Source organism: Clytia hemisphaerica, unplaced genomic scaffold, assembly GCF_902728285.1.
Source record: "Clytia hemisphaerica strain Z4C2 unplaced genomic scaffold, Clytia hemisphaerica genome assembly, whole genome shotgun sequence".
NCBI lineage: Eukaryota > Metazoa > Cnidaria > Hydrozoa > Leptothecata > Clytiidae > Clytia > Clytia hemisphaerica.
The window spans coordinates 314031-336156 of NW_027103950.1; the positions used below are offsets into that span (position 1 = coordinate 314031).

Genomic DNA, 22126 nt, shown 5'->3' on the forward strand with positions numbered 1-22126 from the left:
TCGAATAAGGGAGCTTATCGAATAAAGAAGCGTCATTTAATCATTTATGAGAGTTTCTTGTTAACGGTGATTTTCAATATTATCGAATAATGGAGTGTATCGAATAGTAGCACGTCAATTTATAGACTGTACATCGAAAGGATTTAAATTTATAATCTATGCGTTTCTGAGCACTGCTAAGTCATTCGTTTAATCAATCGATTTTAAATGATTTTAGATGGAGAAGATAATGAACTTCATCCATGGAGTTCCAAGGGCAAATTTGACAGGATCCCAGAAATATTGAAAAATCTTAGAATACATGGAGATCTTATTTGTGCCTGTGACTCAAACCTACGTTAACATTGAGGGTTGGGAAAGTCACCGACAAAAAATAAAAAATTTTGTACTGAAATTCTTGCTCCTTGCCACATTATGCACTAGCATCAATGCAACGATTTCGGAAAATTGAGTCCCAAAAAAATCAATGTCGCTGCATGCTTGATAGGCCTGTAGATTTTTTAGAACACCATGACTTTATGGCCTTTATCAAATACTCTAAAATCATGTTTTCTTTAAGCTGAAGATTTAACTTGTACTTTCAGACTTGTACTTTCGAAGGATGGGAAATAGTAAGTAACACTAGACAGATATGCATTCATTGTTTGGCAATATTGATGGCTAACTAGTACTTTTAATAATGTTTTGGGTAAAATTCCCCTTACAAATAATAAGTAATAGAGTTGCCTGCAACCATTATTTACGTAGCTGTAGGGCGGAAGGGAGGAAGTTTTTCACACCAGTTTCACTAAGCAGCTTTGCTAAAAGGAGCTTCGAAGATTTCAATTTCCCGATTAGACAATTAGTCCGGGAGCTGGGGGAGGTCAACTATGACAGTCGTAGAGGCACGTGCAAACATATGTCATCATGTAGCACTATGTCTGAAGTTTCCAAATTTACTTGTTTGCTGTCCGAAATTTTCTTGTAGGTGTCTATTTTACGGACCAGAATGCAAAAATAGCGAGATTTTTTGACGTCAATTGTGTTTACTAAATTATATCTAACTTCTAAACGGTTTATAGAATTCAAACGAAACTTTGCCAATCTGTTACTGATAAATAGAGCTAACTTTCAATAGCAAAACCATTGCTGTGTCCCTACCAGTTTTTTTCATTTCCTGGTGATTGTGCAAAAGTTTTACCTTTTTTCCACTTCTACCGACAAACGTTTTCAAAAAAACATGTTTTAAACTTAATTTTTTGACGTATTTTTACATCGAATTAATCCTTAGCATATAAGTAAGCACTGTTGAAAGTTTTGTTACAAAAGTGAAACTCAAGATATTCAATTTTAAAGACCACCATGTATAAAAAATAATCAAAAACATAACAAAATGATAAAACTGACGTCGAAAAACGAAAATGAAAAATACAGACCTAGACGTCAAAATTGTTCAAAAATTGTTCAACAAACAATATCCAGCTTTCGTTTTTTATATTCTAATATTTGGAGAATACCAAAACCCCGTACAATGTAATGCATTACTAAACAATTTTCCCCCAAATATGCTTTTGCGCATTAATAAGACAACTTTAGGGAAATTGGGCTATGGATTGAATAAGTCTAGTGGTAGGAAATTTCCTGGGGGTAGGATATCTGCATGAGGTGCAAAAAGACGATGGTTCAACGCCGTGAAGGGGAGGCTTTGTAGAGCTTTGTTAGATTTTTTGTTTACAGAACGTTGTAAACACACGTTTTAGCGTATTAATATATAGAATATAATATATAGATTAGAGAGACAATTTCAAAGTGGAAGTTTAAAAGGCCCTCTCGCCATACATTTGAAAGAAAAACTAAATTTACGCATGCCACAGTTGGCTTGCTGGTTCAAAAGAATGTACATTCTTCATATGGATCAGAGTTCAAACCAGGACAAAGTAGAAAATAAAGATGTTTTAAAAGGTTTTGAAATTTATGGGGAGCCGCTATTGTAAACAGAAAGTTTTAAAGAGCATCTGAAGAAGAATTCTTCGAACGCACAAATTATATTTGGGGTGAAGTTTAATTTTAACCCATCCAGCTCCAATGTCCCTGTATAGAAAATAGTGTCTTGGCGTCTCAAAGTTAGTCTAGTGGTAGGTAATCTGCATGAGGTGCAAAAAGACGATGGTTCAACGACGTGAAGAGGAGGCTTTGTAGAGCTTTGTTAGATTTTCGAAAACTGTTTAAAGAACGTTGTAAACATATACGTTTTAGCGTATTAATATATAGATTTTTCGCCCGACTCGAGTCTATACATTGAAAAAATTCGCTCCTGTTATATGGCGATTCTGCAACGGAAAAATATGTTGACAGTGCCAACACTGCTGGGCCTTTACGCCGCTTAGGCTTTCTTGTTCTTATTAAAAAAGTCTTCATCTAATTGAGGAAAAAGTGCATAAATTTATTGGCATTCGCATGGAATATCCACGAGTTAATCCATGAAGAAAAAAAATAGAGAAGAAAATTCTCTTTATCTTTTTCAATCATTAATAGGTAGGGACACTTCTATTAGAGACTTTTAATTGAACATTTAAAAGGATTACTTGCAATTAAGATATATCCAGCCTTGTAGAAGCTAGCTTGATCCTATTTCCTTAATCCATTCAAGTCTTACTTTCACAATATATAAAAGGATGGAATTAGCTAACCTTCCATAGGGCTTATTGCATATAAATAGAAAATTTAATCCCATAATACAAAACCTTAGAATAACCCTGTTCTTTAAGGACTGTATCTTAAACAACTTCAACCTTTTCTCACGCAGAAAATTGGAACGTTGTCGTCTTTTAACTTAAGACGAGTTAATCTCAATCATCTCTACCCTAATGGAAATGATCTCAAATTTTTAGGCTCCTCTTACCTTAATTCTCTTTCAACTTCTGTTCCGATAATCTATTTGATCTGTGATTTCTAGGTATTTTAACGTTTTTCAGAATTTTAAGTTCGGGCGAGAATGGCAATTTCAGGCTTTCCACTTTTTCTAATCGAGCATTTCTATTTGGCGGGGGTTTATTGGCTTCTAGACTATATTTGGAGCCTTGCTGGAGTATTTTTAAGCATTTGGATCCTCAGTTCATAAGCTCCTAAGTCTTAAAGAGACATAAAAGTAGTAAAATGTAAACATTGCGCGAACCACGTGTCGTTAAAGAGAACAATTAAAATCACGTGTCCAAAACAAACTTGTAAAACAATTGAAACAAGACGACTTAAAGTCGAAAATTTCGCATAACACTTGAACAACAACGACGAAGACGCGTGAAACGTGACTCCTGCAGAATTACGCATTTTGAATGAAGCGTTACACAAAATATACACAATGTATTGTACACACAGGTCATAGATATTATATTTTTTAATGAAAAATCTCAATCCATTAAAAAAAAGATTTCTTAAAAAATGCGACTAAAGAATTCCATTCTATAAAGCGTAAACAAAATCTTTCAATTCAGAATAATTCAGAGAACTGCAATATACTTGAGAAAAATAATTTTAAATTTTTTTGAAAATGAAGAAGAAAAAATGAACTTTTCATTCTTTGATGCCAGAACCCTCATTTTGTGCTTTGAAGGAACTTGTGATAAAGACTTCTCTTACTTGCGCAAAGTTTATATCTACTTCTTTCTATAAACAGTAGAATTTATCTAAAATTGAAAAAAATGGCTAGTCAGAAAAATCTGTTGTATACTATCTTCGCTTTCTGATATGAATGAATGATCTGATATGACTTTTCCAGAAAAAAATTGAATATGGGGGGGGGGAGGGGGTGAAGGATATAACATTTTTTGGAAATCCCCCCCTCTGAACATTGTGACTTTTGATCCCCCGGACAGCAGGTCTAACCCCCCCCCCCGCCCCGGACAAGCATCAGTCGATCCCATCCAGAGCAAGTTTACCCCCCCCCCCAGGACAGGGCAAATTTTGTAGATTTTTCACTACCCCCCTCCAGACACTATATCCTCCACCCCCATGTACAGACATTTTCTGGAAGAGCCCATTAAAGGCAAAAAGCAGTTGAGTAGTTGAGCTCCAGCTTCTGGACTAGAAAATTGCAGGGTGATAACTAGCCAACTTTAAGCTTTAAAGAAATAATATTCCTTGAGATTAAACTTTGACTCCTTTATAACTGCTTTAAACTGCATCCCATTAAACAAACCCTCCCCAATCTCTTGCCGTTCATCCCGTGAAAAATATATAGGGGGAAGATTCCAGAAAAGTAACAAGAATCTTAGTGCGGAAATGGGAATCTTATACAAAAAAGGGTACCATGATTCAAAATGAAAATCCTAATTAGCAAGAGGTGTATCAAGATCGGTGAAGTTGGATACATTGGATTGAAGCTCGATTAGTTTGATTTATTACCACCTTCCTTGTTGCCCATTCTTTTTACATTCCGACGGCTTATTAGCAGACGCCCACACTAAAGCTTAAAGAGCGAGCCAATATCTATCATCCCATTGGGGAGGAAAAGCTGGAACTTTTACTAACCAAACTCATCGAACACCAATCAAACTTCATCGGATAAAAAACTGTCATCATTAACGAAGGACCGCTGTACATTGTGCGGTGGTGTACGGTGGGGCTGGATCTAAATGTCCTTTGTACGGCGGTAAAAATAGGTCAATTTGAAATCTGCTGTACTGTACACCCCACCTTACCCACTGTAAATCACCGTACAATGACAATGTACGGCAGTGTCTAGGCAGGGTCGTTTCGATTATACAAAAATGATTGCTGAATTTCAATTGACATGATTTCTAAGAAATACCGTGAGATCGGGTAACTTGCATCAGTGGAGGCTAACATGCATAGCCTTCAAATGAATGACCCGTTTGGTCATTAAAATACAAAGTTAAATCAAAACAAAAATGGTAGGCTAGAGCTGCAAGCGGAGCTGCATAGTTCATTTTGTTTTGAAATTTTGCTGCTTTGATTGGTCAGTCATTTGATGGCTATGCAAGTTAGCCTCCACTGATGCAAGTTACCCGACTTCACGGTACTTGCTAAAACTGACTGTTTGTCACAACTGGTTTCACTATTAACACATAACTATCTGGTGAAAAAAGGAAAACAAGATCATACCTGTGCTGTTTGTAGTTTTGGAGAAGAAGAGAAGAGAGGGTTAATAACGTTGTTATTTGTTGTGGAAAATTAACTCCTACTTTTACTGAGCATGATCAATTTATTGGTGCATTCACTAACTACACAAACATAAAATTATACCTAGTAGTAAACAAATATTAAACCTCTTTAAACACTCTACAAAGGACCAGAAAACATGATTAAAATTTATACAGCAGCAGCAAGTTTAGCCTGGATATCCAGACCGTAAACTATTTCACCGTCTAGTTTTTTATAATCTTGTCTCAGGTTTACGGTCTGGTCGAAGTAGCTCGTCTGCAGGGATATCTGTTCCTGCATATGTGAGTGTCTCTAATTGGTCAGTACGCGCCCAGTCACTGAGCAGAATTTTCGCAGGGTTTTTGATATTTTTCGATGCGCGCGCATAATTTATGGAAAAAGCTGACCTTGCAAAAAAAGATAAACAAATGAAAATGAAAACGCAGGTTCATTTCTAAACAAAATGGCTGATGGAAAGGAGCCTTTATGAATGTGGCTGACGTTTGGATATAGTTTAAAGTAGTTTTGAAAGTTTATTGAGTTTGTAAAAGAGGTTTTATGGTAAGTAATTATGTGTGTCTCCCTGGGTTTCCACAGTTTTGAGATTCTGTCAACAAGGGTTTACTTACAGACTGTGTCATTCAAAACTGTATCAGACTTTTTTAGTTGCACCAGACTCTAAAATCTTAGAAACTTTGTATGTTGAGGTAAGAGTTTTTTTTTCTGAAATTTTGAGTCTGGATACCCAGGCTACAGCAAGTTTCAAAAGCATGTGCAATAATAATCAAGCAGCCATTAAAAAGTTCTCACGATGAATGTTTACAAAAACTTGGTTGCACTTCTTGCACTAGCGTATTTTATTTATTAAGAAAAGCACTGTTTTTTATCACTTTTTATCTTTGTGAGTGAGTCCACCTTTAGAATATTGGCCGTAGTACGCCCGCAGCCAAACGCCCACGCCATAATTTGCGCCCCAAAAAATGTCTCGCCACATACACGGAAGGCTATCCTGATACTTTCGCTAAGCGAAATTAACAATCAAAATCATCCATATTTGTTTTTATTTTTTATTTTGACATGTGGCATTTGTTTTGATTTTGTATCCCGCTGCATACAGTTTGTTTACTAAAAAGTACGTTTCAAATTAGCTGGCAGTAAATTTTCAATTGCGTATTACTTTTGATAGATTTCGAATTAGATAGCAAAGTTAAACTTTTTGGAAAGGCAATCTGGAGTGGAATATTAAGCGTATAAAATTTTTCTAAAATTTTCAAACACGAAGGTGAAAAACGAAAAAGAAAAAAATCAGCCTTTTATCTAGTGATGCTATAACCACCATTTTTGGACTTGAGAAACTTCAATTTTTGCCCGTGTCAACTGTGAAATTATTTTTTGAAAAAAAAACAATTCAGTCGTATGATATTGGACACGGAAGGAGGCTAGGTAGGCTTTTCCAACGTGTTTTAGTTTTACAAGAAAAGACGGAAAGACGGGGGTTAACGAATGAATTACAATTTGTTAATTACCAAGTGTCTTGTGATAAATTGAATGTTCAAAGTTTGATGCCTTTTTTCCCTCGCATGGGCCCCGTCAACGGGGGCCCCCCCCCACTTTTTGGTAGACCATGTCATACGTTTTTAAGAGTTACTATTTTAAGCTGGTTTGAGACCAAATCAAACCAGAACAACTATTGTTCTCCCCAATTAGATAATCGTTTTAAGGTGTTTTAAGGGTCTAAAAAGTCAAAAATTTTCTTCGTCGTCCAACCATTGTGGGCGACATTTCTTTCCAAAATGTTGGCCCCCTCACTCAAAATGGCTTGCCGGGGCCCATGCCTCGAGGGCAAAATTTTATTCACAATTGAAAAGTCTTAATTACCTAACATGTACAACTCGTTTTATTGTACAGGGTGTCCCTAATAAAAGTATCGAGTTTGAACATGCGATTGAGTAGAAAGTTTTAAGTGTGTATTCACAAAATTGTATTTTAAGCTCTCCCTCTTTTTTCTTTGTCATTACGTAACAATAAAAACATACTCTGCCTGTTTACAAATGCAACGAAATTACGATCATGAGAAAAACGCAACAATTAAAACATGTTTGTAAAGAATCGTATGTAAAACTATGAAAATAATAAAAATGGAATGTATGGAACAATGGAAAAGTAAAACGAGGGAATTTGAATTTTTATTAATTTTGATTTTTAAAGACGTACATTTATGCAACAGGGGAATAGTAAAAGGGCTATTGATTAATTTATACGTTGTAACTACCTTTTGTAATGAGCCTATGTGATGGAGAACGTTCTTATACACGCTTTTTTTATTATAAGAATACACTTTATAAGAATGTCCATGATGAAAATGGCCAAAAAATTAAGAATATGCTAAGAATATCACCATCATGGAATTTTGCTACTCAAGCTAAGAATGTCATTTTTAGAGCATTTTAAATTATAAATTGCCAATTACCCCCAAGTAATAAGAATGCTGTAAGCATATTTTAGGATGATTTTCCCAAAAAAGTTAAGAATATCCATGATGAAATGGATTTACACCATTCTTATAAAAAAAAAAGCGTGTATTTTAGCGATAACACACACAAACTTTTTTACTCAATCGCATGTTCAAACTCGATACTTTTATTAGGGACACCCTGTATACGATAAATAAATGTTTCTACATCTCATGAGAAATACATTATATGTTAATTACGCCTTACACTATCAGAAATTTACCCCCGTATTTTTCAAAGAAACAGAAAATTTACTTTGTGGTGAAAAGCTTACCTAGCCTCCTTTCGTGTCCAATATCATTCGACTGAATTGTTTTTTTTTTCCAAAAAAAAGTTCACAGCTGGATGGGCAAAGATTGAAGTTTCTCAAGTCCAAAAATGCGGTGGTTATAGCATTTCTAGATAAAAAGCTGATTTTTTTCTTTTTCGTTTTTCATCTTCGTTTTGGAAATTTTAAAACAATTTTATACGCATAATATTCCGTTCCGGATTGCCTTTCCAAAAGGTATAAAATCGCTATCTAATTTGAAATCTATCAAAAATAATACGCAATTGAAAATTTACTGCCAGCTAATTTGAAATGTACTTTAATTTCGTCAGTATTTTTATGTCCCTTTAAGTCTCATGTTAAAACTCTACCCTTCCACCATTAGAGCGCTTCAAAAATATTTATGGTTTTCAAATTTTGCTGGGAATTTCCCTTTTGTCTCAAATATTTCGACCATGATTGTACAGTGAAAGACTTTGGATAGATTGCAATATTTTGCTTGTTGCAAAGATACGGAGAAGTAGAATTATCTTATAAGAAAAGGCCTAAAGTTTTTTATAAAGCATTAGCTTAAGCATTAGCAAGTCTGCGTAGATTTTGCATGAACTCAAACTAATCTATTTTTTAATAAGCAACTCCAATTTTCAGGTCAGGGCTGGGGTTGCTAAGCATTCAAGCTCATTTTTACAAACATCTGCTTTGACCACCCCTGATATTATACCATATTTATGCTATCGGGCTATAGCTATCGTTTGCAACCATCCTCTAGAGGAAATTTATTGTTTAAAATTCTTTTTGAAGCTTTGGACTGTGGTATGTTTTTATTAGACTAATCATATGATTTTACTCGGCTGGGTGCAAAGTTTTTCAGTATCAAAGCAATTCCAAAATATACTATGGCCTTGTTCAGACCTAGGTTTAAAGTAATTATGTCCACATGCCTCTTTTATATTCCTTTTGTATTTAACTGCACGCTCCTCATTAGTTAAACCAAAGTTTAAAAAGGAATCACCCTCTGGTTTAAAAAAAAAGTTTTTACGATTTCGTGACAGTTCTCTGAATAGACGAAATCAGAATTCGCAACTGAAAAGTATGCTCCTTTTGTAAATTATGAAAGGAGAACGTGAAATTTATGACTTAAAGACGCTCGGAGCGTCTCTAGCAATTTAGGCAGTTAATGGGCTTTTAATGAGAATATCATGGATCGATGGACCCATACTCCGTATCAAAAACGAAGGAGATTCCCTTTTCCTCTCTTATGTAATCTATCTAAAAGATGAAATAGCAATTAAGTCGCTGCATTTCTTAATTCCCATATCAACTTAGTACTACTTAAGCCTTAAACTTAAACTTTCAGGTCTGAACACGACCTATATCGGTATATATTATCGAGGCAATGCTAGCATGCGAAATTCGTCCATTGATTGAATAATGGGTGATTAGATCTTTTATGAACTCGAGGAAAATAATAATTAAGAAACTCTTTTGAAGGGCACAGTTGGTTGCAAGGTATTTTCTCACGACTCTAAGATGTTTTTTGCTGACGTGACTTATTCGCATACAAAAGCTATTATAGTATTCATTTAATTTCATAATTTTATTTGTAAAAGTAAAAAATATACACTACTGTTTGTTTCACGTTGAGCGATTGTCAAGCATAGTTACCAAGTGACATGTACGCAAATTGACCTTTTGTCCCGCTGAACGCCCGCATCCTCTGTTTGTCCTGCATTTTAAAATATTCAGTACAATTACGCTCAAAGTCACATAAAAATCACAAAAATGAAGAATCACAGCCAATAACGAGGAAGAAGATTGATTAATGATAAAAAGGGGAAAATTAGACATGTTTTGTAATTTTCTCTGGGCTCTCTGCCCCCAAAACCCCATTGGAAATGTTTAGCTCAATTTTGCACTCGTTTCATTCGCACACCTTGTCCCGCATTCAGAATATTGAAACTTGGCAACTATGGTCAAGTGTAAAACTACTTCGAAAAAATCTCAACAAAATGTACAAAAAGTTGTTTTTGTTTGTTCCCATAGGGAACATAAAAATTCATTATAGAGATAATAAAAGATAATAAAATGCTAAAAGAGACCGTTGTGAAATGTAAAAAGTTTAAAATGCCGTTGTAAAATGTAAAAAGTTTTAATCTTCCGGAGGGACTGCTTTAAAGCTATTAAAATAGAATCTGTTGCTATGGCGACATTTAGATATTAATTCAGTTTTTTTGTTAATCAACTTTAAGTTCGAGTTAATCAAGTTAATATGGTACTTTTCAGTCAAGCATAAATTACAATTCATTTATCAAAATATATAGCAAATCAACAAGGCGGAATGATTTTAAGCATTTTTTTAGCAGGCATTGTCCATTGTGCTTTTGTTTTATGCTTTGAAATATTTTTTGTTTTTCAAAACACTCTCTAATGAGTGATCACTTTTAATAAAGATGCGTACTGGAAAGTTTTTTGTTAAACGAGTATGAGGTTGCATGGTGGCATGGTTGCTAAATGATTTCTAGCGTGTGAGATTGAAAGTCACTGTGGCTTCACGAATATATACTCGAAAGTATTTCTTTTGTATGTTCGTTTATTTTTTGTTTATTGCCGAGTTTACTTATTTGATATTCCAATGGTAGATTGGCAGCCGACCAGGCTAAAGCTCAAAGGAGGGAGCCATTTTCCCATCGGAGATGATTGATAGTCGGTCTTTGATGTGCCGTACCCCCAGTCGCGTTCAACTGCCCTTGCGCGTAAACTTAAGAGTATTTCGGTTAGACCAGCCAATCCCCGAAAACGAGGGCTTTCTTACTTAGTCTCCCGCTGGAAAACCCTTGACAGGGTCTTGCGAAACTCCGTAATCTCTAAACCTTTCGGTTGTTGAAAAATTTCCAGATCTTTAGAGCTTTAGCGTGTCGGATGAGATTTTCTGCATCTATTACCAGACAGCCAGTTTACCTTTTCAATAACTGTTGATAGACGTGTATATTCCTTTTTAAAATTAGTTCTTACAATGTAAACCAAATATGGCAGAAAATAAGCATCTACTTTATGAGACTGGAATAAATAACTCTGGATAAACGGTGGTATATACTTTTCAATAAGTTTTACAGTGAAATAGACCGATTCTGTGTGATTTTTCTAAGAAATGGCAGAAACAATAGGTACAGGATGATTTAGCAGGGTCGGATACAGGAAGTAGGCTATCTTATTCATGGAGAGTAATTAGTTTCCATATAAAGTAATACGATAATAAAGTGCACTCTCCGCCATTGGTTATAGCCTCCCTCTGTATCCGAGCCTGTATAGTAACACCTTGCTTAGCTCCAAGACTTATATATTGTACCCGTTTGGACCTGCGCATAGTTTCTTGTTTGCTTTTATTTCATTGGCGAAAATTAGTCAGTTAGGAACAGGCAGCTTGCTTGAGATTTGGTTGAAGATAAGGCCTAACTGGATATTGCCGAATCAGTCTTTTCATAAATAGATAATCACAAAGTGCCCAAGAAAATTTGAAACAATTTGTCATGGATGGTGGTTTTTTTTTTTCTTAAGCATCTATATATTAATACGCTAAAACGTGTGTGTTTATAGTTTTTGGAAATTTCCTACCACTAGACTTTCAATCCATAACCCAATTTCCCTAAAGTTGTCTTATTAATGCGCAAACGCATATTTGGGGGGAAATTGTTTAGTAATGCATTACATTGTACGGCGTTTTGGTATTCTCCAAATATTAGAATATAAAAAAACGAAAGCTGGATTTTGTTTGTTGAGCAATTTTTGAACAATTTTGACGTCTATAGGTTTGTATTTTTTACTTTTCGTTTTTCGACGTCAGTTTTATCATTTTGTTATGTTTTTGATTATAAGTGGTTGTCTTTAAAATTGAATATCTTGAGTTTCACTTAAGCTTTTGAAACAAAACTTTCAACAGTGCTTACTTATATGCTAAGGATTAATTCGATGTAAAAATACGTCAAAAAATTAAGTTTAAAACATGTTTTTTTGAAAACGTTTGTCGGTAGAAGTGGAAAAAAAGGTAAAACTTTTGCACAATCACCAGGAAATGAAAAAAACTGGTAGGGACACAGCAATGGTTTTGCTATTGAAAGTTAGCCCCATTTATAAGTAACAGATTGGCAAAGTTTGGTTTGAATTCCATAAACTGTTTAGAAGTTAGATATGATTTAGTAAACACAATTGACGTCAAAAAAATATCCCTATTTTTGCATTCTGGTCCGTAAAATAGACACCTACAAGAAAATTTCGGACAGCAAACAAGTAAATTCGGAAACTTCAGGCATAGTACTACATGATAATATTTGTTTGCTTGTGCCTCTACGACTGTCATAGTTGACCTCCCCCAGCTCCCGGACTAAATGTGATAAATTGCAGAACGTTTTAGAGCACCCACATCGTTAGATTAGGGTTTAAGCCGAAAAAAATAAACTGAAAAGAGGTGTTAACATACCACATAAATAGAATATTGAAGGCCATCCTCCAAGAAATGATGACTCAGCAAGTATTCCAGCCAACGGGTACGTCAATATTGTACCAGTGAACATTCCTACAGTTGAATTAGGATTAAGTTAAATTTCAATGTATTCTGATGGGTGTACTTTTACTATGACGGTTGCTCAGTTCGAGAATGAAAGCTAGGATATAGACATACCCATTAGATATTAAAAGGATGCTCTCTCCAATGCTCTCTAAGGGTAACAAGAAATCAAGAAAAGCTAAAATTGTCTCTCGAAGGCTATCCTATTAAGGATCTAGAAACCAGGGTATTATCCAACCCTAGTATCCCCGCTCTAAATACTCACCGGCGAAAGAGATAACCGTATACCGAGATCGCTCATTTTCCGGTGACCATTTTGCTATCATTGAATGGGCTGCTGGAAAGGCCACACCCTAAGATGTAAAGTAATTCCCCTTACAAAACTTATACGGTCAATTGCTATACCCTAAAGCTAGTATGTCAAAGTTTAAATTGGTTCTACTGTAAAGAAATATGACAAAAAATAAAATGGATACTAAATATTCTCTCGATTCTTCGAAATATTAAAAATGTGTTTTAAGGCAGCAGACAGTCGAGCTGACAAAAATTGGGCAGTAATTTTCCTCGATAAATTGATATTTGAAGTAATAAAAGGAAATGAAACTCGTCAGCAAACTGACCCAAAAAACGTTTAATAGCTTAGCTCTAGTTTAGACTGCCGACTTTTTGTCCTCCCTATTCTAATTGTTAGACTAGGCAGAAAGTTGGCAATTAAAGTCTTTGCTTGGAAAATATTAAAAGAAGACATTGCAATGACGTCAGAAGAGGGCATTGACTTTAGACAGCCAACTTTCTGTCCACTAAATTCTCAATTAGAATAGGCAGGGCGATGAGTGGGCCGTCTAAACTAGACTGTTGAAAATAATTGTAGAAAACATCATTTGATTTGATATGAAAAAACAAAATGTGATGATTCCTTACCTGACCTAGACCTTCGATAACACGCGCTGCAATAAGAAACATATACGATGTTCGTGCCGCCACAGGCGTGAGGGCGGTCATGATATTACAAAACAGCATGCCAACTGCATACACCCATTTACCGCCATAACGATTGGCCAACCACCCTCCAGGAACTTGTGTAATCAAGTAACCATAGAAAAAGGCTCCAAGGATTAGACCTAAGATAAACAAGATATAACAATATAATCAAAACAATAGCAAAAGCATTTTAAACAGATTTAGTTTAGTTAGAACCACGCTGATTTTCTCAATAATCTAAAATTCATTTTTTTTCTCCTGTAAACATGAAGAGAAATAATCTTGGCAGGAAGAATTTTGGCGAATGGGCTCATTCGCCAATTTCGGTGCACTTTAGCGGAATTTACTTTGACTGTTTAAGAAAATTTCTAAATTTGGCGAGAATTGATTTTGGCGAATACCCTAGATTTCAATTTTGGCGGGAAGAAATTTTGGCGAGTTCGGACTATTTTTTACTGTAAGTAAACTCGTCAAATTCGCTAAAATTTCTTTCTGCAAAAATTCCTCTCCCCTTCAGGCAGATTCATTTTTTCTCGTTAAAAATTTCATCACTAAAAATAATCCTCTGTAAGAGGATAACTATGAATGAACTTTTATGTCGAAAAATGATTTTTTAAGATCTAAAAATCTCACCTTGTCGGTTCTGATCCCATAAGAACTCGCCATCCTCCTGAAAAATGAAGATAGAATTCTGTCAGTTGAAATTGGGTCCGGGCTCACTGGAAATGGGCCTTTTTTAAGCAAAATGGATGCGGTATATGGAACGAACCAAAGGGGTTTCTTTTCCATATCCTTGAAAACCATCAAAATCAATAATAGTCTCTTTGAGGATTCCGAAATTGCTAAAATCTAAGATTTCCTTGCTGATCTATCAAATACGACTTGACAAAAGTTTAGAAAGTTGAAATTTATAACCCCGAAGAATTGAGAGAAGTAAGTAAGAATTGAAGCTGTTGGGTGGAATATGAAGCTACTTATTTCCCAACTAAATACGCGTGAACCGCGTGGCCTTTCACAAATACCAGATTGAATGTAATATATTGCCAGTTTTCGAAAATAAAGTCAATTAAGAAGAAAGAAAGTGCTAGTAGATTTCACCCGTCATTCAAAAGCGGTAAAAATCTCGAGGCTTTGCTCTTTTCTTGCTTGAAAAAGGCTGATAGGTCTCATAAATTATTTTGAGTGCAAAGACTGCCTCGTTTTGAAACAATTGCCAAAGCGATTAAATTCCTTCAGTCTTCAAGTCACACTTTTCAAAATAGAGTGAACCTTTTATGAACTCCTCTGGGAATCAATTACCATAGCAATATTTTGAAAACGAGGTAAGCGTTGTTTGTGACGTAATTTATAAAAAGGTATATTCCTCTCTACCACTTCGTACTTTAAACTCATTGGTACATCTCTAACCTGTGTTATTGCTATTGTGGTATTCCCTGTTTCACATTCTCTAAGAGAAGTCTTTTTCGCATTTGCATATGTCTGGTTGACCATGGACACTATGGCCACACTCAGATTAACTCGCAGTGAGTATAAACAGAATGTAGCAAAGTGAATCAATGCAGATAAAACGTATCGCTTTGGTACGTAGCACATTATTTGAAAGTTATTTTAAGCTGAAATCAAAAGTATTAGAGAGTCTCGTGTGTACAGACGTATTAGAAGCAAAGATTTACATCTAAGGATTCAGTTTAACACACAGCCGATTTGAATCTTTTTTCAGAAATAAAAAAATCACCTATTCAAAAGTATGTCAAAACCACCTTTTAATATCGTTTGAACGTAAAAGTTAATTCAAGAGGCCCCCCAGCGGTAACTCTGATCACGATATCACGCTATTTTTTGTCTTCAATCACGATCACGAAAATTAGCAAAACAATTGGATAATCACGCATTCCTTCATCCAAATCACGTATCACGGCTCAAAAATCTTTCAAATCACTATCAGGTTTTGACCTCTCATCACACAATCACGAAAGAAAAATTTCCAAATCATGTAATGACGCTAGAAAAAAGTCCGTACACTTTTTATAAGAACAATTTTATAAGAACAATGAGGCTAAAAAATGCCAAACAAATAAGAACAATTGAACAATAAGAACAGTGGAGAGTCTGAAGTTAGAGAGTTATAGCAAAAAGAATCACTGGTTTCTAAAATCCTCTAAATAGTAAAGTAAATAGCCAAAACTTGTTTTTTAAAATAAGAACAAAATAAGAACAATTCAAGGCTCAAAGTGCCAAAAAAATAAAAACAGCCGAGCCTCAGCAAAAATTTACTTATAAAAAAAAGTGTATCATGCCATCACGAAAACCGCTTGGGGCCTCATTCAAAGTCAAGAGATTTCTTGAGAAAAGCCCTTTTCAATAATAAGAAAATCAAAAAATTTTGTCGAAAAAAGAAGAAAGAAGCCTTCAAAAACTAATTTTTGAGACTTTGTAGCCAATTGACTTTTTGCCCAAATAACTATTACATCTCGTTACATCTTTAGGACAAACAGAAATCTTTCAAAGAGGTTATACGTGGAATAAGTTTTGTTTGTTTACTTTCATTCGACACCAAAAGTTGACATCAAGACCTTGAAATTGACAATGTAATTTGTCTTGTCACTTTCAATCGTCACTTTTGTAACCTGTTAGTTTAACAGATAGATTTACTTCAATTCAAAAAAACTGTATGTTACTGCCATACAATCATCGAGTTTATAGCCCCAAAGGCACTATAGAGGTAAATGAAGTTACTTTAAATGAAGCCACAATCTAAGACGCGTGACCTGCGTGGTTATCACACAAACGCCAGACTGAAAAATCTATCGCCAGATTTCAAAATATGTTTCGTGAAAACAAAAAAAGAGCTTGATTCGTCACTTCCTTCTAAAAGCGGTATAAATTTTAAGCCTTCACTTTTTCTTGCTTGAGAGAAGTTGAACATTCATCTCTAACCCCTTATCAGTGCTTTAAACTTAATGGTTATACCTCATCGAACTATGAAAAGGAATTTAATTTTTTCACAACATTTTCAAGAAGTAAAGATACGTTTTTAAACAGCTTTCTTGTCTCTGCTGTTAATTTTTGGTACCCCCTTCATCACTATGACCTATATATTTAAGACCCCCCAGTGCCTCCAAATTTAAAGCATTTTAAGTTAAAAAGAAAAATAATCAGACTTTCTTCAATTTGCATTTAGAGCGAGTTATCATCGTTAAAATTCAAAAAAAAACTTTGCTTAATTTTCTTTTAAACAAATAGTCAGGTTGCTGGACCTCAAAAGTTTTAAAGTTCAGTTGATCTTACTGCGAAGAAAATAATTCGACTAAGAGAAGTCTAAAAACGACTCCTTCATCTCTCCAACCACTCTCAACAACCTGCAATCATAAGTTTTTAACAAAAATTATTTTGATGGCATCTTAATCTCTTTGCATCTACATTTTAAGTGCAAAGAATTCGGTAACTTGATGAGCCCCTATACTAGACTGCACTTCATCATCTTGTTATTTTTAAACATTGTTAAATTGACAAAATGATAGCAAGCCCAAAACAAACATGTTAGAACACGCTCAAAAAACGTCCATCATACATCGACGTACTTTTTGATGAGTATTTTTAAGCACAACTTTGTACACTTTTGAGGTTTACCATCTTAAGGAATACCACTGAAACTAAGAAGTAAAAGACGATGGAGTGCTTTCATTTTCTTATAAAAGTACACGTTTTTTATAAGAACAAACTATATTAGAACATAAGGCTTCGATGGCAAAAATATTAAGAAAAAGTCAAGCATTACAAGCTTTAAACATCCGATTTCTCAGGAAAATGGACAAAAATACTAGAAAAATGGTGAATATAAGAACATTTTAAGGCTTAAAACTCGTAAAGTTGAGAACATCCGAAATAATGGTACTAGATAAGAGAATAGTCTGTAAATTAATTGTCAGACGACGGAAACATAAGGGAGGCGGGCTCCCGCTAAGAGGAGCTGCTTAGGTGAACGAACAAAAAGTTAACTCAGACTCATCCGCCGACAAATCTTTCTCCTATGCTCACCTAACAAGTACGCTCACTTTTCCCGCGTGTTAATATCGTTCTAGATAAATAACTAATAGAACATTGTTCTATATGCCTGCCTGTTCCGAGCAGATCCTTATGTTGTACATGCAGTTGTTATATTATTCTGAAGGCATTAAACAGAATGGATTATTATGATATAGGCTCTTGATATTATGATAATATTTATGAGAATCGCAGGATCCCAGAAGGTCATCAAGCCTTCAAGGCAAGGATTTATTTGTTTTCATTTTTAAAATATATCATAAAGATTTTGAAAACAGGGGAAAAACAACTTTGTCGCAACCACAGTTAGATTGTTTGAAACTATTCAAATATTATCTAAGGGTTTCCATTTTGAACTTTAAATAAGAATCAAAATTTAAAATATACCCTAGGAAGAAAATCTATTGATGATTGTAGAATTAAAGTCAAAACAAATTAAGTCAATTCCTAAGGAAAGGCTGTCCAGGGAAATAATTCACTTTGGTGTGTGCGTCCAGGTCTTTTCTGAAAAACAGATTCATTAACCCTTATAAAAGTTTCATAACTCAATACAGATTTTTGTCAAAATAATAAAAAATTTATACTATTTATACCCCCTGGAAATCATGAATTCTCCATTAGTTTTGAATTAATAATTATACTGTGTTCAGGGGGTTTTTGATAGATAAACGCAAAGTGTAATCAGAAAAAAAACTTCAGTCAGATTTGAAACTTTAAAGCGGAAGGGTCGTTATTTTTTTCGTCAAAGTTCAAATCAAAAATTTTTGTCTCTGTTTTTCCAATTCATCTATAATTTTTTCAAAATTTTCGATTTCTTCAATTTCAAGCTATCATCATGGTAAGTCATTTACAATTATCAACCACGTTTTTCATAAGAACATCCAAAATCTTTAAACCCTTTAGATGTTCTTAGAATTTTGAATTTAAGACTAAAAAATGATCTGAAGCATTCTTATTTTTACCATTTTGTGAGTATTTTTGTGCAATTTCCCTAAGAAATTTGGAGTTGAATAAGAAGTTTAGAGTGTCTGCGAAGCCTTGGAATGTTTTTAACTTGATCTTAACATTTTGGTCATCGAAAAGCCTTATATTCTTATATAAGTTTGTTCTTATAAAAAGAACATGTGACTAAATGGGCCTTTTCAGGTGAATTTTATTGTTTAAGATGTTTAAGGTATTACTGGTTTAATTTTAACACACAAAAACATTTTTTTATTATATTATTACTCTTAATATTTTAGCGTGAATGTATCTCCATCCATCTTGGCCAAGCTGGCGTCCAAATGGGAAATGCTTGTTGGGAATTGTATTGTTTAGAGCATGGAATCCAACCTGATGGTCAAATGCCTTCAGACAAAACTATTGGAGGCGGTGACGATTCATTCAACACCTTTTTCAGTGAAACCAGCTCTGGCAAACACGTCCCAAGAGCTCTCTTTATTGATCTGGAACCCACCGTAGTTGGTAAGTCCTTTTATATAATAAATTCACAAAAAATTGCAATATGATTTAAAACGTTAAAAAATAATGGAAAGACTTCGTAAAGATTTTGGGACATTAATTGAGGAAATATCCCGGAGGGTATGGTATGTGCTGCCCTTAAGGGTACCCTTTTTGGAGTCCCGCTAAGGGTCGGAAAAATCAGAAAATCAAAGTCCCACTACGGGTAGGAGAAATAGGAACATTTAAGCTTTTTACACCCAGAAAGATTGAAATTTGGTCAAAATTGGTCAAATTTGTCCCGGTAAGGGTCGTAAAATTCACAAAATTGTCCTTTCTTTTCTCCTTTTTTAGTCCCGGTAAGGGTCCGAGGGTCGAAAGTCGGGCGGCACCCCCCTGTTAGCTCGCAACCCTAGTACCCCCCCCCCCCCCAGGGAATTATCATTCCAAAACAAAGAATTTGTATTTGTTTTGCTTTATCATTTGTTATTTGTTGCTATCAAACCAAATCAATAGGTATTTGAATAAAAGAATTCTGAATAAGCAATCTTGAATCGATATTTTCAGAATATATCGAATAAAGTGTAAAAAACTATTCATTATTAAGGAGAGATTTCTGTCTTGAATGTTAAGGATGTTGAAAGCTATTCCTGTGTTAAATTTTAAAGGTTTTATTTTTACATCAGTGTTCCCGTTTCATATCAGACACATATTTCATATTAGGGCAGTGTCTGCCTATTGTTATATTATGCTGATATAAACAAAAAAATGTTTTTCTTTTCCTCTTTTTGACCAATCTTACTCCACATCAGTGTCAATTCAATGTGAAAAAGTTGTGAATTAAAATTGATGAGTAGGTAAATGATATCATTCTTATTTAAAAACAAAACCTTTAAGGATGTTGAGAGTGTTTTAATGCTGAATGTTAAGGATGTTACAGATGTGGAAGATGACTTTCGTCTGGATTGTTAGGGATGTGGAAACTGATTTCCGTCTTGAGTGTTAGGGGTGTGGAAAGTGATTTACCTCCTGAATGTTAGGGATATGGAAGATGATTGTTAGGGATGTGGAAACTAATTTTCTTCTAGCGTTAAGGATGCAGAAAGTGTTTTATTACTGAATGTTAAGGACGTGGAAAGTGATTTCCGTCCAAAATTTTAAGGTTGTGGAAGATGATTTCCGTCTTGAATGATAGATGTGGAAAGTGATTTCCGTCTTGAATGTTGAGGATGTGAAAGGTGATTTCCGTCCTGAATGTTAAGGATTTGGTAGTTGATCTACCTCCTGAATGTTAGGGATGTGGAAGTTGATTTAGGCCTTGAATTTTGGGGATGTGGAACAAGATTTTCATTTTCAAATAAAAAAACCTTTTGAAAATCTTTATTTTTTAAGATGAAGTCCGAAGTGGAACATACCGACGTCTTTTTCATCCGGAACAGCTCATCAGCGGAAAAGAAGATGCAGCTAATAACTACGCCAGAGGACATTACACCGTCGGTAAAGAACTTATCGATGTCTTGGTTGACCGAATCAGAAAAACAGCTGATAAATGTACTGGTCTTCAAGGTTTCTTAGTCTTTCACTCTTTCGGTGGCGGAACTGGATCCGGATTCACTTCCTTGTTGATGGAACGTCTTTCTGTCGAGTACGGCAAAAAAACAAAACTCGAATTCGCCATTTACCCTGCTCCACAAGTTTCCACAGCTGTTGTTGAGCCTTATAATGCCATCTTAACGACACACACAACCTTGGAGCACACCGATTGTGCTTTCATGGTTGACAATGAGGCCATCTACGATATTTGTCGTGCTAATTTGTCTATTGACCGTCCGACGTACACCAATTTAAACCGTTTGATTGGCCAAATCGTCTCCTCCATTACTGCTTCACTCCGATTCGATGGCGCTTTGAATGTCGATTTAACTGAGTTCCAAACTAACTTGGTCCCATACCCACGTATTCATTTCCCCTTGGCAACTTATGCTCCAGTCATCTCTGCTGAGAGAGCTTATCATGAACAACTCAGCGTTGATGAAATCACTACTGCCTGTTTCGAACCATCCAACCAAATGGTCAAATGCGATCCTCGTCATGGTAAGTACATGTCATGTTGCTTATTATATCGTGGAGATGTTGTCCCCAAGGATGTCAATTCTGCTATCGCCAAGATCAAAACAAAACGAACCATCCAATTCGTCGATTGGTGTCCAACTGGATTCAAGATTGGAATCAATTACCAGCCACCTACTGTTGTACCAGGAGGTGATCTTGCTAAAGTCCAGAGAGCTGTTTGCATGTTGTCCAACACAACTGCTATTGCTGAAGCTTGGGCTCGACTTGATCATAAATTCGATTTGATGTACGCTAAACGTGCTTTTGTGCATTGGTATGTTGGAGAAGGTTAGTTCAAGACTTTTTGCTCCTGTTTGCGAAGATTTCCAATGCTTTACTTCGATTTCACTTTCTAGTTTCGGATGCATACTGGAATGCTATATTTATAGAGATCACAGCATCACTCTGATAAAAGAGTATGGGGGAGGTATTGCACGTGGTGTGGTGACGATACTCATAGGTCCAACACCTGCGAAGATGTATGTTCTCCTGTATAGTTCGAGCATCTTCGTCTATACACCAATAACTGCCTGTCGCGAGCGCAGGGTTAGCAGTGTCTGTAAGCGTGGTAATTTCCCTGTCCCAGGGTAGGTATCTATCCAGGGATAGGACCCATTCCGAATGATTCGGAGGGTTCACTTCTCCCTCTCTTCTCTCACAACATCGCATTTTCAGGAAAGCAAGATTGAGTGGTTAATAATAACTTTTAAAAAACATTTTCTGTTTTAAGGTATGGAAGAAGGCGAATTTTCAGAGGCTCGTGAAGATTTGGCTGCTTTGGAGAAAGATTACGAAGAAGTCGGTTTGGATTCTCAAGATTCCGATGAAGAAGAAGACGATGGTGATGAATATTAAATTTCGGACAAAGTCAGCAAATTTCGGACACAATGAATAAATTTCGGACAAACTCTCGAACGGATTTGTTTATATTTAGACCACAATTTATTGTTTATTATCTGAAAACTGAAATGATTTTGTTAAATGCACCGCAATGTAAATAAGAAATATTCGAAATAATGCACTGGAACAAAGGTCACATTAATTTTGCTTGTAAAATTTTTAAATGTT

The 22126-nt window shown here is 35.2% G+C and overlaps 2 protein-coding genes across 3 annotated transcripts in view; one reads left to right on the forward strand and one right to left on the reverse strand.

The window, feature by feature from the left end:
- Nucleotides 1-22126, reverse strand: part of LOC136810093 (sialin-like) — an 80034-nt gene that overhangs the window by 6694 nt on the left and 51214 nt on the right. The window contains exons 1-5 of one of the 2 annotated variants that reach the window (XM_067066667.1): nucleotides 14870-15050; nucleotides 14096-14132; nucleotides 13403-13602; nucleotides 12747-12834; nucleotides 12395-12490 (exon numbers count right to left, since the gene is read on the reverse strand). In XM_067066667.1, coding sequence (XP_066922768.1) covers nucleotides 12395-12490; nucleotides 12747-12834; nucleotides 13403-13602; nucleotides 14096-14132; nucleotides 14870-14953 — 505 coding nt within the window. In that variant the 5' untranslated portion in view covers nucleotides 14954-15050. Of the gene's footprint in view, nucleotides 1-12394; nucleotides 12491-12746; nucleotides 12835-13402; nucleotides 13603-14095; nucleotides 14133-14869; nucleotides 15051-22126 lie in introns of those variants that run through there. The other variant, XM_067066668.1, reaches the window with a different exon arrangement.
- LOC136810089 (tubulin alpha-1 chain-like) lies at nucleotides 18199-22079 on the forward strand. Its single transcript, XM_067066663.1, has 4 exons — nucleotides 18199-18344; nucleotides 18748-18970; nucleotides 20339-21346; nucleotides 21789-22079. The coding sequence occupies exons 1-4, from the start codon at nucleotides 18342-18344 to the stop codon at nucleotides 21911-21913; spliced, it is 1359 nt and encodes a 452-aa protein (XP_066922764.1). The 5' UTR covers nucleotides 18199-18341; the 3' UTR covers nucleotides 21914-22079.

What these genes read in the sequence shown, in the direction of transcription:
- LOC136810089 (XM_067066663.1), top strand. An exon ending in TCTGGAACCCACCGTAGTTG is followed by an intron (nt 18,971 to 20,338) that starts GTAAGTCCTTTT and finishes TTATTTTTTAAG; the next exon opens with ATGAAGTCCGAAGTGGAACA. An exon ending in GCATTGGTATGTTGGAGAAG is followed by an intron (nt 21,347 to 21,788) that starts GTTAGTTCAAGA and finishes TTCTGTTTTAAG; the next exon opens with GTATGGAAGAAGGCGAATTT.